This window comes from Myotis brandtii, unplaced genomic scaffold (assembly GCF_000412655.1).
Source record: "Myotis brandtii unplaced genomic scaffold, ASM41265v1 scaffold725, whole genome shotgun sequence".
Taxonomy (NCBI): domain Eukaryota; kingdom Metazoa; phylum Chordata; class Mammalia; order Chiroptera; family Vespertilionidae; genus Myotis; species Myotis brandtii.
In genome coordinates, this window is record NW_005370862.1 from 869,490 (window position 1) to 885,266 (window position 15,777).

The 15,777-nt window shown below is 55.7% G+C and overlaps 1 protein-coding gene across 1 annotated transcript in view; it reads left to right on the forward strand.

Moving 5' to 3' along the window:
- Positions 1 to 1,251: 1,251 nt before the first annotated feature.
- Positions 1,252 to 15,777, forward strand: part of PTPRE (protein tyrosine phosphatase, receptor type, E) — a 70,423-nt gene continuing 55,897 nt past the window's right edge. The window contains exon 1 of the mRNA XM_014530149.1: positions 1,252 to 1,723. Within this exon, the coding sequence (XP_014385635.1) occupies positions 1,674 to 1,723 (50 nt within the window). The 5' untranslated portion in view covers positions 1,252 to 1,673. The remainder of the gene's footprint in view (positions 1,724 to 15,777) is intronic.

Genomic DNA, 15,777 nt, shown 5'->3' on the forward strand with positions numbered 1-15,777 from the left:
GGGATGTGAAGGAGGCAGCCAGTCCATGATTCTCTCTCATCATTGATGTTTCTCTCTCTCTCTCCCTCTCCCCTCCTCTCTCTCTGAAATCAATAAAATAAGATAAAAAATAGCTCACCCTGAGCAGGACGGGAGAGAGTAAGCATCCTGAGGATGGAGACTGTCCCCACATGGGGGGCTGGCTGCAGAGGGAGCCCACAAACTGTGCCCGCCTCCGTCCCTCCCACCTGTCAATCATCACTTCCTAGGATTATTGTGACATTGAAGTGCGGTGACTCAACGTAAGCACGCAGCATTGCTATTATTAATATCATCGCGAAAGTGTGGCAGTTGCTTTCAACTTTTAAAGACGGCGTTTACCTGGGTAGCAGTGTGCATGCCGGGACTCCATGGATAGCAATAGGGCTTTCCCTTCCTAGCCATTATTCCTCCTCTTTCATTCAATAAACCGGTACTGTGCTAATAATTGAATTTTTAAAAGAGTCAAACATTTTCCCAGTTAAACTGGATTCAGAGGAGTCTTTTTAGCACAGCCACTCATTCTCATATTTTTCTTTTTTTTAAAAAATCTGTATTTAAAAATAAACTTCGGAAGTAATGCTATATTTCTTACCCATCATCTGATATGACCACAGTTCCCTCACGGGGAGACTGTTTGCAAGTCCGAGGCTCTCGGTTGCATGGTATTTAAATAATGCGATGGAACCTCAGAATCAAGACCGTAGGGAAGGCACAGAATTAAGGTTTAAATATGTGCTCTGGGCTATTCGAGGCGCTACATTGTCATTCCAAGGGGTATCTTGACGATTTCCCTTTGGTTCATGGAAGTACGGAGGGAATAAAAGAAAACTAAATTAAGGGCTACTGTTAAATAACACTGAATTCGGTTTTAAATTTAACCAGGAATGTTCATTCACCAGCCTTGTCCTCCGGCACGCTCCACGCTTCCTCCCCCACCCGTTTCAACACGTGTGACTTTTGTCCTCCGAGTCATTTTTCTTCCTTGGAGTTGGTCTGAGTGCCCACCATGGCCGGACAGAAAAAAAAGAATCTGGAAGTTTTTCAATGAAGCGTGTTCTGCAGCGGCCGAGGGACCACTCGGTCCCCGCCCGCCCCGTCTGGGCTCATTCCTGCTGACCGACCCGACCTCGCTCCACACCTGCGCTGAGTCTGCAGAAACCCGTGGGATGCGGGAAGCACCGAAGATCTGACAACTCGCACGACATCCGGCTCCCGCTTCCTTCCTTTGCCGGTGCCTGGGCTTTTATTAGCATCCTTGGATCCCGCGGTTTCCTTTCTGAGCAAAAAGCCTTTCTCCCACCAGAGCAGGGAGTCGCCTGGAGACTGGATGAGAAGGAAGCCGCCAGCCACCTAGAAGGATGTTTCTGGAGCTGCTGGTGACAGACAGACTCATCCTTTGACTTCCACTTCCATCCCGCCCCCAGGAAAGTCCCGCATTCTTCCGAGAAGCGTCCCGAAAGGAGTCTGCTGCGTAATGGTTGGTCAGGCACCCAGGGCCTGGGCAGGATCGTCACAGTTTCCCCTCTGGGGGCACAGGACACAGCTTCCCGATATAAACCCACGCCCGGCCCCAGCTCCCAGCAGGCCCAGCTCAGAGCCGGAGGAATCCTCCTTCCAGAGAACCCCTGGCAGCCGCAGGCAGGAAAACATGGATGGTCGCCGGCCTGGATGGCTCCCCGGGGCCGCCCCAGGAGCACGAGAGGTAAAGGGAAGCTCGAGGAGAGCCTTCTTGTGAGGGTTAAGTCGGGGTTGCAGTGGTAACATCCCTAAGGCATTTAGACCTGGGCTCCAGGATGCGGCGTGAAGCTCTGGGGAAGGGAGAAATTGGCAGGCGGCAGCGGGTGAACCTCGCCCAGCCCTGGCAGGAAATCTGGGCGTGGCCGCAGGAAACCCTGTGGTCCCGGCTCCGCCAGGCAGTGCCTGGGCTGCTGGCTGTCAGGCCGCCAGGAACCCGAGGGCAGGCCCGCCTCGGAGGAAAACAGTCCCCGACCATTGTGGGGCCCTGGGCCGGCCGCGCACATCAACATCCCACCTCTGTGAAGCGGACATTTCCTATTTCTATCACCCAGACCGCCCTCCCATTGTCCCTAACAACAGGACTTGGGAAGGGGCATGTGGTTCCCGGGACCTGGTGAGAAAGGGGGAGGTGCCAGGGCAGGGGGCAGGGAGCTGGTCGCCGGGGAGCCTGTGTTCAGGGCCACAAGGCGGGGCCTGCATGCTGGGTGCAAGGCTGTCCTCACCTTGTAGGAGCAGATGGTATCGTCAGCTGCAGGCCTGGCGGACCCCCAGGAGGCGGCATCATCCACCCTGCGTGAGGGCAGGGATTGATAGAGCCTTTTCGGTGTGAGTCACAGAAAGGTTTCTCAGACCCACCGAGCCACGGGCTCGGGAATGAGTTCCGGTGGCAAAGGGAAGGCGCGTGAGCGATCCCCATGGCTACAGGGGCTCCCCCCAGCTCCTGCCCCATCTGCTGGGAGCGTCCCCGTGTGCATCGGGACACTGAGCCAAGGATATGAGATGCGTTTGGCTTCAAACTGCTGATTGGAGATGACTTTTTAAAACTGCTTATTAGGCCCAGCCAGTGTGGCTCAGTGGTTGAGAGTTGACCTATGAATCAAGAGGTCACGGTTCGATTCCTAGTCAGGGCACATGCCCAGGTTGTGGGCTCGATCCCCAGGAGGGGGTGTGCAGGAGGCAGCCGATCCATGATTCTCTCATCATTGATGTTTCTGTCTCTCTCTCCCTCTCCTTTCCTGTGTAACATTAATACAAATATACATATGTATATATATTTTTAAACCTGCCTATTATGATGCAGAGTTTAGGGTAAAGTATTTAAATGTGGGGAAAGGGAAGACCCCTGTGGAATTACTGAACAAAAGCCAATTGCACGATGGATTCCCTGAGTTGCTTCTCTTCTCTTTGTTTTGAATAGAAGTGAGAATAAGCAAAAAAACAAACAAACAAAAAACAAACCCAAAACTTGCATTTGTGTTATTTTATGATGGGGCTTACTGAATTCTAACAACTTAAAAGCAATATGTTGACGTATTCAAATGAGTTCAGACAACTCTGTGAAGATTGATCTGCTATCAGAAATGGTACTTCTTTAAAGCTCCCATGTTCCCGTGCTGCTGCAGAGAAATTAATTTTTTAAAGACGCCATGTTGGTGGAAATATTTAGTCACGAAAAACAGGACTTGATCTCTTTCCTGTTTTTCCAGATAACTGACATGGAAGGCCTTATGCTGGAAAGATAAACGCGTTTATGGCCCCACGCGGGCAGGTAGAGCAGGTGACAGTACAGAGCCGCTCAAGCTCACTGTCTGGTTTGGGCCTCAGCGGCGCCCGGAGGCCGTGTACTTGCGCGTCTCACCTCCACCCGAACGGTGAGAACACAGGCAGGTGGGCTGTGGGCTGGGGGTTCCCTGCGCTGCGCCGGGTCCTCTCCTCCCTCCACCGAAGGGGAGGTGCCCACCAGCCAAAAGAAAATAAAATTTTCCATTATGAAAAGTATTACTTTGCAGCTTTTCAAGGCCTGGAGCACGTTAACAAAAAAGAGCATGTCCCGTGGATTCTTCCGCTCACAGTTCACTGGCAGACAGTTGTATTTTGGAACAATTTCCCGATTCCCCGCGTTGATCTTGGCCAGGCTTCCCTACTATTTCCGCGTGCGATCTGCTGACCAGTCCAGTCTCTATCTCTCTCCACACACTCACCAGGCTTCCTTCCCGCCGCCCGCCCGGTGCTTACCCCCGCAGGCTTGAGGCTGTGCAAGCTCTTGAGAAATGAGGTCGAGATCCCAGTTCTGATTGCGTGTTTCCGAGAGGAGCCTAGAAAAAGGAGTGGACAGAAGCAGGGCTCAGCTCTCCAGCGCTGAACGACGTAGACCGTCCCGAGTCACACCTTCTGTCTCTAAAGTAAAAGGCGGTGCGAGTATTTAAAGGTCTCTTCAAGGCACCGAGTTCTGTGACCCCGGGTGATGCTTCTCTTGGTGTTGAGCTCACAGCAGAAATGCCCCCGGCGCGGCCACGGCTGTGTGTGTGGCGTGTCCGGGGCCGCGTGCCGCCGCTGTCCCTCGTGGGGTGCTGTGTGTCCGTGGACCGTCCCTGTTTTGAACTCTCCACTTGGAAAGCCACCTGGGGCATTATCTCGTCGCTGTTTCTTAGGTGCAGGGGCTTGCCCACGCCTGCACAAGGGGCAGGAACCGATGGAGGAGGGTTTGGCTAAGGGAAGGGTTTTGAAAGGCCGTGGTACCCTTTCTGAGATGTGGCTGGAAGGCAGGCAGGGATGGAGGGGGGCCCACGGGCTTTGATGTTAACACGTGAGCAGGCGAATCAGTTAATGGAACGAAGGCGCTTTGCCCATTGTTCTGAGGTCCCCTCCCGGGAAGGCAGATCTCTTCATCTGGTCGGAAACCATGGAAACCCCAGTGCCCGCCCCCCTCTTCCTGGGAGCTCTCCGTGAAAGACAGGCCGGGCGTGTGCATGGCTGGGAGGGAGTCGGCCCAGGGGCTCGCGGTGGGAGCGGAATCCATTCAGAATCCTCTCTGTTTCCAGGGCCCTCGGTTGCTTCCTTCCAGGGCGAAGCCACCTGATGTTCTGGGATGCAGTTTCCCGTTGTGGGCGGATTTATTTAATTTTTGATGAGTGAGTCACTACCCAGGGCTGAATGTTTCTGAGCTGAGGATTGAGTCACGTTTCCTTTATTTTTTTAAGATACATTTTTATTGATATCAGAGAGGAAGGGAGAGGGAGAGAGAGATGGGAACATGTGTGATGTGAGAGGATCATCCATCGCTGCCTCCTGCACGCCCCACGCGGGGGACGGAGCCTACACCCCGGGGCCTGTGCCCCGACCGGGAATCGAACGTGACCTGGTTCATGAGCCACAGCAGCCGGGCAAGTCCTGTTTCCTTTAAAGAATTGTTTTTGATCATAACCTGAGCACTGCAGTCCTCCGAGCGTGTGGGGCGCGGGCTGTGGGGACATTCCCAGGCTCTTAGGAAATGGCAGTGATGGTCTCATCCCGCGAACCCCGTGTTCTCCCTGGAGGAGCCTGTGCCCCATCCATCCCCCCAGTGTTGCTTTCTATCGAGATGGCTTTGAAAGTTGTGTAGTTTTTGTAAAGTTTTTCCATGTCACGGCAAGCCCGTTCCACTTGGGGGCCGTGCGGTCGTTTCCCCAGCGGAAGCCCGGGAACATAACCAGTGTCCACACCGTGTGTGTCACGCTTCCTCCCGGCTGCTCTGTTTACTCCGAGCGGCGCTGTCCGCCCAGCTGGGGTCTGATGCACAGTCTCGTTTGACAGTCGCCCCCAGGAGTCGCCTTTGCTCCCGGAGCTGTAGCTCATCTCAGGCCCACTTCTGCGTCCCCTCACCTTAGCCCGCCCCTCAGAGGAGGGAGGGGAGCGGCCATCCATCAGGCCAGTGACCCGTCGCGCCCAGCCTGGCTCAGACCACCGGGACGATGGGCGTGCATGCAGAGGCCGGAGCGGTCCCGTGGGGCAGGAGATGTTGCAAGTCAGAGAACAACAGGATGGCTTGGGGGGGCAGCAGGGAGGTGGCCTGCTCTATGGAGTCAGCCTGGTAGAAACAATAGGGTCCACAAAGGAGCGGGTGAGAGTGAAGGGTGACCCTGGGGTCAGGAGGCCCGACCTCGAGCCTCACTCGCCCTGTGGATTTCATGAAGTCGCCCACCTCCCAAGGTGCCCCCTCTCCTGAGTCGCCCACCTCTGCAAGGCTCTAGCCTTCTGTCTATCAAGACGGGGCCCCAGCCCTGGCCGGTTTGGCTCAGTGGATACAGCATCGGCCTGTGGACTGAGAGTCCCAGGTTCGATTCCGGTCAGGGCATATGCCTGGATTGCGGGCTCAATCCCCAGTAGGGTGTGCAGGAGGCAGCCGATCAATGATTCTCTCTCATCATTGACGTTTCTCTCTCTCCCTCTCCCTTCCTCTCTGAAATCAATAAAAATGCATTTAAAAAAAAAAAGAAAGTACAGGGGTAGCAGGTGGGGGCAGAGGGGGTGCTTTTCTTTCAAGATGATCTGTTTCTAACCGACTCTGCGGCCTGGGCTCAGGGCCCCTGGAGCTGGTTTCCCTGGAGAGGAGACCACCCTTTGTTGGGGTGCTGCTCACCGTTCCCCAGTCCTGGGGAAGCCCAGATGCTCTGAGGTGCAATTTCTCTCTCTCCCTCTCCCTTCCTCTCTGAAATCAATAAAAGCATTTAAAAAAAAAAAAAGAAAGTACAGGGGTAGCAGGTGGGGGCAGAGGGGGTGCTTTTCTTTCAAGATGATCTGTTTCTAACCAACTCTGCGGCCTGGGCTCAGGGCCCCTGGAGCTGGTTTCCCTGGAGAGGAGACCACCCTTTGTTGGGGTGCTGCTCACCGTTCCCCAGTCCTGGGGAAGCCCAGATGCTCTGAGGTGCAAGCTATGGGACCAGACCAGGAACCTCAACTGCTCCATCTGCTGATGGGCGGCACCGGAAACCAGGTACCGAGTCCGAAATCCAAGTACCTCCCCCAGAAACCCGGGTACCTGCTCAGCAGCCCTAGTGTTGCACCAGCAACCCAAGCACCGACTCCGGCGTTTGCGATCATGGTGCAAAGGGGTCTCGTTATTCACCAGAACGTGTTGACCCCTTTTCTGAAATTCATCCGAAAGAGCTAAAAACACTTCGTTGTTCCATTTCACCGAGGCTACAACGCATTTTATAAAACTGCCTCTGTCCAAGGACCACAGCGGAGTCCATGGGAATTTGAAAAAGCGTGACCTCGCCCCTCTTCACAGGGCCCGGTGGCCGGATGAACCCGGACGCGCCGACGACTGAGGAAATGGGCTGGTAGACGTTTCTGACCGGATCCCAGATTCTGTGAGAGGCAGGCACCGTCGCAGCGGGTCTCAGCCCCCGATGGCGCTAAGCTCCTGCTGTCCACGGGGAGGGCCTCCTTCGAGGGTGTGGATTCAGGAGGATGAGAGACTAATCCTGGGAACTGAAAAGCTGGATGGGCAGAGGGGCCCTGATCGCGAGCCGTCCGCTCAGCTGTGGTCAGGAGGGCAGATTCCTTCCCAGCTCCTCTTTCCTGCTTTAGCATCGTCATGTCTATGACGCGTGACACGGAACTTGAAATGGATGCTCGCTTGGAGTCTGGCCGAGGGGGCAGGACCAGGCCGAGTGGCTGGCTCCCTGCCTGCTGTGAAGGCGGGGGTGTCAGCCCGGAGGACAGCCGCGTCCCAGTTGTCTGTGAACCCCCGCTGCACCCCCCTCTCCCCATACCTGGCTGACCTCAGGACTCCGCAGGCGGCTGATGAATGAGGGACCAGTGAATGGATGGGCGGGGAGAGCGGATGGAGTCGAGGAGGCAGTTAGCAGAGGACTCTGTCTGCCGTCTCCAGCGCCTGGGGGGCACTTACCCTGAACCGTTGGCTCCGTAAAAGGCTGGCTCTCTTGTTCAAAAAAGCAGGGAAAAAGCTTTCTCCTTTCTCCTGCGGTCTCTCTGCAGACCTGTCATAGCGATGGGTTGTTTTGTTTTGTTTTTGAGATTTTTATTGGTTTCAGAGCAGAAGGGAGAGGGAGAGAGAGATAGAAACATCAATGAGAGAGCAACAGCATCGATCAGCTGCCTCCTGCACGCCCCCTTCCGGGGATCGAGTCCACAACCCGGGCATGTGCCCTGACCGGGAATCGAACCGGTGACCTCTTGGTTCATGGCTCAGTGCTCAGCCGCTGAATGACACCGGCCGGGTTTGATTTTGTTTTTCGATGGTGGTTCTCCTTCCTGCCCCCACCCCCAGGATTCAGGGGCTAGAAACCCCGTTCCTGTGACGGGCCATCTGCGGGGGATCGCCACACCTGGCCTGTGAGAACCGTTCCTTCCACAGCCGAAAACACGGCTGAGAGAGGATGTGGGGGGGGCGGGGCAGGGGTGGGGGGCACACCCGTGGGTGCCCTGCCTCGTCTGGCCTCAGACTGACTCTGGATCATTATCCACGCAAATCGCTCAGAACCCTGGCCCTGCAGTCCCTCAGCCTTTACCCCGAGACGCCCCATGTTTTCTAACTGTGGCCCCGGAGCCCGGAACCCACGCCTGTCGATTCCCATCCACCCAGCGGGCCCCGGTCCCAGCCTCCACCCTCGGGCTTGTTCCACCTCTGCAGCCGAGCGCTGAAACCTTCCTCCCGGGGAAGGAGGAGGCAAGGGGGTGCAGGGCAGCCCCACTGCACACCCTCCACGCACCCTCCACGCACCCCACCATGCACCCCACTGCACACCCCACTGTACACCCCTCCACACACCCTCCACGTACCCCACCACGCACCCTCCACGCACCCTCCATGCACCCTCCATCACCCTCCACGCACCCCACCTTGCACCCCACTGCACACCCCACTGCACACCTCTCCACACACCCTCCACGCACCCCACCATGCACCCTCCACGCACCCTCCACGCACCCCGCTGCACAACCTCCACACACCCTCCACGCACCCCACTGCACATCCCTCTACACACCCCACTGCACACCCCACTGCATACCCTCCACACACTCTCCACGCACCCCACTGCACACCCCTCCACACACCCCACCATGCACCCCACTGCACACCCCTCCACACACCCCACCACGCACCCCGCTGCACATCCCACTGCACACCCTCCACGCACCCCACTGCACACCCCACTGCACACCCCTCCACACATCCTCCACGCACCCCTCCACGCTCCCCACCACGCACGCAGGCTCTGTACTCAGCACCGGCCGTGCGCCCTGCTACGGGTTCCCTAACTGCCCGGCGCCCCCCTCTCTGGGAGTGGGTGCTGTGAGCAGGGTGCCTATTGGTGCTGGTGGCCGGCGGCCGAGGCCCCCACGGGCACGGCATTCCTTCCTCCGCACAGAAAGCTCCCTTTCTGTCCCTGAGACAACAACCCTCCTCCTCGCCCAGCCTGGCAGTCTTCATCGTGGGGAGCAAAGAAGAAAGAGAAAAAATAAAACAAAGCAAAAGCCAAGCAAATACGGGGACAGAGCAAAGACCGGAGGGCGCGGGCTGCGAGCCCCCAGCTCAGGTTCATGCCATGAATTGGGCCACACGTGGATCGGACATTTTCCTTGACCTTGGGCGTTCGTAAATGACCCTTCTTTTCCAAGGAGCGGCCTCTGGACTCCAGTCCAGGTGGCTAGTCCCCTTTTGTGGGCGCCGGCTTCCCGGGAGCCAGGCCATCCCTCGGGACCGTGTGCGGCAGGCACTGAGGACAGCCGGCCGCTGGCCCCCAGTGTCCACGTCAGCTCGCGTGTGCTCAGAAGGTGAGGCCATGAAGCCACGCGCTCCACGGCTGCCACCTGCCGTGAGGTGATCCTCCACATCCCTCCTCCGATGCGGGCTGTTAAGGGCTGGACACCATCCCACCATCCGAATGCAAAGGCTCGAACCTCAGGGGACCGGCCTCCTGGAGTTCAGGGCGAGGTCAGCACCCAACTGTCCAGCCCTTTGGAAACCAGGCCTGGAGCCTGAGGAGGCCAATGGACAGTGTCTGTCTGGTTTCATTTTTAATCCTCACCTGAGGATATTTTCCCGTTGATCAGAGAGAATGAAGGGAGTGGGGGGGGAGAGAGAGAGAAACATGGATGTGAGAGAGACACATCAATTGGTTGCCTCCTGCATGTGCCAGACCTGAGCCGGGGATCCAGCCTGCAACCGAGGTGCGTGCCCTTGACCAGGAATCGAACCTGCGACCCTTCAGTCCGAGGGCCGATACTCTAACCCAGGAGTGGGCAAACTTTTTGACTCGAGGGCCACAATGGGTTCTTAAACTGGACCGGAGGGCTGGAACAAAAGCATGGATGGAGTGTTTGTGTGAACTAATATAAATTCAAAGTAAACATCATTAAATAAAAGGGTAGTGTTTGTGTGAACTAATATAAATTCAAAGTAAACATCATTACATAAAAGGGTACGGGCTTTTTTTTTTTAGTTTTATTCATTTCAAACGGGCCGGATCCAGCCCACGGGCCGTAGTTTGCCCACGGCTGCTCTAACCACTGAGCCAAACCAGCAAGGGCATCTGTCTTTTATTTTTAATCCAGACTTCACAAGTTGGAGAGCTCAGGAATTAGTATAAGTGCATGTGTGTGTGTGTGTGTGTGTGTGTACACTACTCACAAATTAAAAGCAAACCAGAACTATGCTGTTGCTTTGAAAATGGAGAGTTCACGTGAACTCGCAACGATGAACGCGCTCAGTTCCTCACTTCCAGGCCTCTTACTTTTACGTTTTGTAAAAAAACGTTTCTCAAGTCATTGGACATAGTAAGAAACTCCCCGAAAGTTAAGGAAAGGGAGTACATGAAGGTTTTTTAAGATGCCTCTTCTTGTTCTAAATCACTGTACAGCTGGCTGGTGTTGCTAGTGACCCATGAACCAGGAAGTCACGGTTCGATTGCCCGTCAGGGCACAAGCCCGGGTTGGGGGTTGATCCCCAGTGTGGGGCGTGCAGGAGGCAGTCAATCAATAATTCTCTCTCACCATTGATGTTTCTATCTATCTCTCCCTCTCCCTTCCTCTATGGTTGATCCCCAGTGTGGGGCGTGCAGGAGGCAGCCGATGAAGGCAGCCAGCCGATGAATGAGTCTCTCTCATCACTGATGTTTCTATCGCTTCCTCCCTGAAATCAATAAAAGAAAACTCGCTCTGTACATCACCACTGGGGACTGGAGCTAAGAGTTCACTGACGAAGTTTAGCACGGCCAGGTGTCTGTGTTCGGGGAGCCAATGGTTCGATGGAGGCGAGTGCTGTGGCTGCTGTGGGACCCAGTCGAACACGGCAGCGATGCTGCAGCATCACCATGGCAACGGGGGAATAATGGCCCCGGGCGGGGGGGGCGGGACTAAGAGATCTCAGAGCCGGTTGCAGGCGAGCACGTGGGCCGTCTGCAGCAGAGATGGTTTTCGGTGATTGTTTCAGAAATTCCTCTTCACCAGGAAATGAATGAGAAGCAGCGTCTTGAGAAAAGAAGTGGATTTGCAGACAACTGATGTGACCATCGACGTCACCGAGCAGGGAGGCGGCGCCTGGAGGAGCTGCTGTGACGCACTGTCTTGTTTTGTTTTTCAATCCTCACCGAGGGTGATGCCTCACGGGCATCGTCGGGCCCAGGAGCCGCTGGGAGCCGTGCAGAGGTCCCGCTGCACAGGACAGTCTCTGAGACGTTGCTGGTGCGTCTTCACTGGAGGCAGAGACGACGGGGAGTCCCTGGCACAGGGTCTGCCTCTCCCTAGCACGGTCCTCGGGACAAGGCAAGTGCCCGGGACACCGCACTTGAGTCTAGGACAGCGAGGACGCCGGAGCCTGGGGCTGGTGCGGGACGGATGGTGTCAAACACACACGAAGGCAAGCATTGCCGCCAACTGTGCCCCAGGCCCGCCTGCTGCGGGTGCGTTCGCGCCCTCCGGACAGACTTGACGCCGAGTCTGTCTGTCCGGGGCCCCTGTGTGGTGCCTGCACCGCTAACCTCGTCCACGCTGTCGCGATGTTTGACCCACTGAACGCGAACTAAAGACGCTGTCGAGGACCTCCCGCTTTGCCCCGAGAGACGGAGAACTGGTAGAGAGGCAGCTGCGGGCTGCAGTGTGGGGAGAACAGGCCTGAGCGTAGAACTTGGGGTACGTTTCCCTTTATGTTTTAGGAAGCGCCGTGGGAAAAAAGGAAACAGGTGTTTTTGATATGAGGCTTCCACACTCCCAAGCAGCGGCCTTGCCAGAAATAGAATGGCTCTTCTGCGGAGTAGGAAAAACAAGAATAAAAGACTTTTATCTTTTATATATATATATTTATTATTGATTTCAGAGAGGAAGGGAGAGGGAGATAGAAATATCAATGATGAGAGAGAATCATGGATCAGCTGCCTCCTGCACACCCCCTACTGGGGATCAAACCCACAACCCGGGCATGTGCCCTGACTGGGAATTGAACCCTGGCCTCCTGGTTCATAGGTTGACACTCAACAACTGAGCCACTCGGGCCGGGCAAAAGAATTTTATCTTTAAACCCCATTGGGGACAGGCACTAATAATAGGTGTCCTTACATTTTCTTCAATTCAGGTTACATTTCAACTTAGCTTTGCCTCGAAAGCATCTTTAGAAAGTGCAACATTAGCCGTCACTTATATTTGAAGACGAAGCACGGAGCCCAGGGGAGTCAGGGTTGGGGTTGCCCTTGCCCTTATGGGTGCTGGGTGGCTCCCCCCCGTCCTCCTCCTTGCGGGCCCAGGGCACCCGGGGTCTGATTGCCCCGCGGGGATGCTGGCAGCAATAGCCAGGGACCCGCTTGCGTGACTCCCAGTAGCCGGACTGGATCGTATGCCTCCTTTCTCACAGATTTATTTGAAATTTTAAAAAAAAAGTCACGCCCTTGCTGGTTTGGTTCAGTAGATAGAGTGTCAACCTATGGACTGAAGGGTTCTGGGTTCGATTCCGATCAAGGGCACATGCCCGGGTTGCAGGCTCGATCCCCAGTAGGAGGCGTGCAGGAGGCAGCCAATCCATGATTCTCTCTCATCATTGATGTTTCTATCTCTCTCTCCCTCTCGCTTCCTCTCTGAAATCAATAAAAATATTTTTTTTAAAAAAGTCACTCCACCTCTGCGAATCATAAATTTACATTCGAGCCTACATTTCAGCTAGAAAAGAGCGATCTTTCCAATCACTTTGCCCCGGATGCTGGGCTCTGGTGTGTAAGGGCATCACCTGAGGGCCGGCAGCTGCGGGCCTGGGAAGGTAGTGACGAAGGAAACGCCACGTAAATAATGCGTTGCCTTCCCGCGGCAGCCTGCGTGGAAATGTCCGTCTTACCCGCCCGCGAGACTCCGTGCTGTGCACAGGGGTTTGAACGAGTCGGTCACCAAGGGGCCCCCCGAAAGCCGTGCTCTGGGGGTATGCATGGATGCAGAATACAGACGCGAAGGGGGACTTCCGGAACGTTCCTTCCGTGGCTGGTTTAGGTTGTGAGAAAAGTGCATTTTCCAAAGGCTTTTAAATGCTCATATCTCATGCTGCTCCTCCCTGAGCGTGCAGGCGAGGCACAGCAGGTCCGCTCTTTGTCGAGTTTGCGTGTGAGCTTACGCTACCCGTTGGGAACATCCAGGTAGGAGGTGGGTTTGCGGTTTTGTGCAAGTGACTCAGGCTGGTTTTATGTCTTCCTCTTCTTAAGTTGCTATTTAATGTGTAAGTACTTTCTCTTTCGCTTAAAATACAATAACTAAATGTTTTGTGTGTTTTTTTATCCTCACTCGAGGATATTTTTTCCCATTGATTTTTATTTTTTTTATTTTTAGAGAGAGAGTGGTGGGGAGAGAAACATCGATGTGAGAGAGACAGATCAATTGATTGCCTCCCGCACACGCACCCTGACGGGGGCCAGGGATCGAACCAGCAACCGAGGTATGTGCCCTTGACTGGGAATCAAACCCGAGACCCTTCGTTCCGTGGGCCGGCGCTCTAACCACTGAGCAAACTAAATGTTCTTGAATCGAAGAGATCACGCTCAAAATCTTGGACGTGCATCTCTCACCTCATCTGCAAATTATCCAGGCGTTTGGGGAAGCGTTTGCCAGGAAGGCTGGCTCGGCGAGCGTCCTACAGGGCACCCGGACGGGGGACTCTCGCTGCGTCCCTTTCTCCTTTCTCTCTCGAGCTGCTGCTGTGGCCTGGGGCTGCGTCACACTCAACAGCCGTGTCCTCCGGAGAATGTGTGTTTGTAAATGTTCAGATTACTTGTCCGTGGCTAACGCTGCTACGCGGTAAACTCAGACACCGCTCCCCTACACGTTGTTTCTGGAACCTACGGTGGAGCAGGCCTCCTGCTGAGAAAACCGGGAGCCTGCGTGAGAAAAGGGGCTCTTTTAGCCGGTTTATCCCCATACATCAGGCTTTCCCCCGGAGGGGGCCCCGCAAGCTCCGGCCCTTCACTCAACGCCGGCCGGGCAGCCCGAGTTCCCGGAAGGATGCCCCAGCCCCTTGGCTCACTGCCCCGCATGCTCAGCAGCGTTGAGACCCTGTGTCTGGGCGGTCACCGTGCCCGGGCAGGAAGCTGCCGGCCAGGCCTGGCACCCTCGTCACTCCGAGCCCAGCTGGAAGGGGCCTGTGCGTTCGGGCCCATAGAACACCCCGGATAGATCTGGAGTTCACATGCTTGCTCTGTTGTGTTTTTGCTAAAAGTTAAACTCTTTGCTGTTAGGAACATGCATGTTCCCTGCATGTCCAGGGAACACGTCATCGCATTCGCCTGTAATGCGAGGGCTTCATGTGGACGTCGAAGGTCCCGAGGAGGCTGGGTCTGGCGCTGTGTCTCTCACCTGTGTGGCTGCGCTGGGCTGGGCTGGGCTGTGCTGGGGAGAGGGTCCTGGGAAGGCAGCGTGGAGCCTCTTCGTGTGTATTTCACCCCCGCCCTGCAGAGGGCCACCTGGGCAGCTCGCAAGTTGTCCCTCAATTTCGTGGGATTTAAGTCCTCCCGCTCCCAGTCCCGCAGCGTCTTCTTGCCGTTTCTCCTCTGGGGGCTCCCGTGTCTGTACATCGGGCCTCGAATCCCGGTCCCCCTCTGCTGAGGAGCCACCTCGTGATGGAGGCAAACTGAGGACGTGCCTTCTGTGTCCCGCCCCTGGCGCCCCCCAGGCAGGGGCGAGGGGTAGGGTGCGCGGGCCCTGGGGAGACAGCGTGGGAATGCCGTTGGAACCAGGGCCCTTGAGAAGCTGGGGAAGTCAGCCCCCTGTTGGCGGAGCAGCAGGAGGCAGCCTGATGGGATCTGAGGGAAGGAGTCCCATCGGAGGACATGACGAGGACCCGGGGCTGGAGAGGTGGTGTCTCGGTCCATCCCCTTTCCTGCCGGTGAATCAGCGCCCTTTGCAGAGGAAGCTGGTTCCTCCTGCCCGGTGTCTGCAGGCTGCCAGGCCGGCACTGCCCGGGAGGGCGTCCAGGCCGTGCCCCCGGTGGCCACTCTCCCAAATCCGGAGCGGGTGTGTCCACCGAGCGAGACTGGATGTTCAGTTCCCGGACTGTCCCCCCTTGTTTGTTTGTGGTGTGACCTCGCGGTGCTGGGGGAGCAGGGGGAGCGGGCCTGTCCCAGGAGCTGGGCGGGGACAGTGTTTCCCGGAAGCTTGGATACAGGTGGCCACCTGAGAGCTCCCAAGGGAACCGCGTAGGTAAGAGGGCGCGTGGGTAAGAGGATGCTTCAGGAGAAGTGGGGGTCGGGCCCGCCCTGAATTCCAGGGACCCCCGGGATGGGAAACTGTGCCGAGGAGGAGGGAGACGTGACAGTGGGCGGGTTGGCAGGAGAAGTCAGTGATACGGGAACCTGGATGCAGGAGGTGGTGCCCTTGCCTGTTCATCTCTGTCTTCCCAGCTCCTGGCACCCCGCCTGGCACTCCGCCTGACACATGGCAGGTGGTCAGGCTGTTGCTTCTGAGTAAGTGATCTGAACCAATGGGTGACATAACATCAATTCGTTTTGTAATATTTGTGGACAATATGTCTTTTTTTAAATATACACTGAGTGGCCAGATTATGATGACCACCCCATCAGTACAATGAAGTAACTTAGTTATGCAAATAATAATAATAATAATAAAACCTTGCATAACATCACGTTTTGTAATATTTGTGGACAATATGTCTTTTTTTAAATATACACTGAGTGGCCAGATTATGATGACCACCCCATCAGTAGTATGAAGTGACTTAGTTATGCAAATAATAATAATAATAAAACC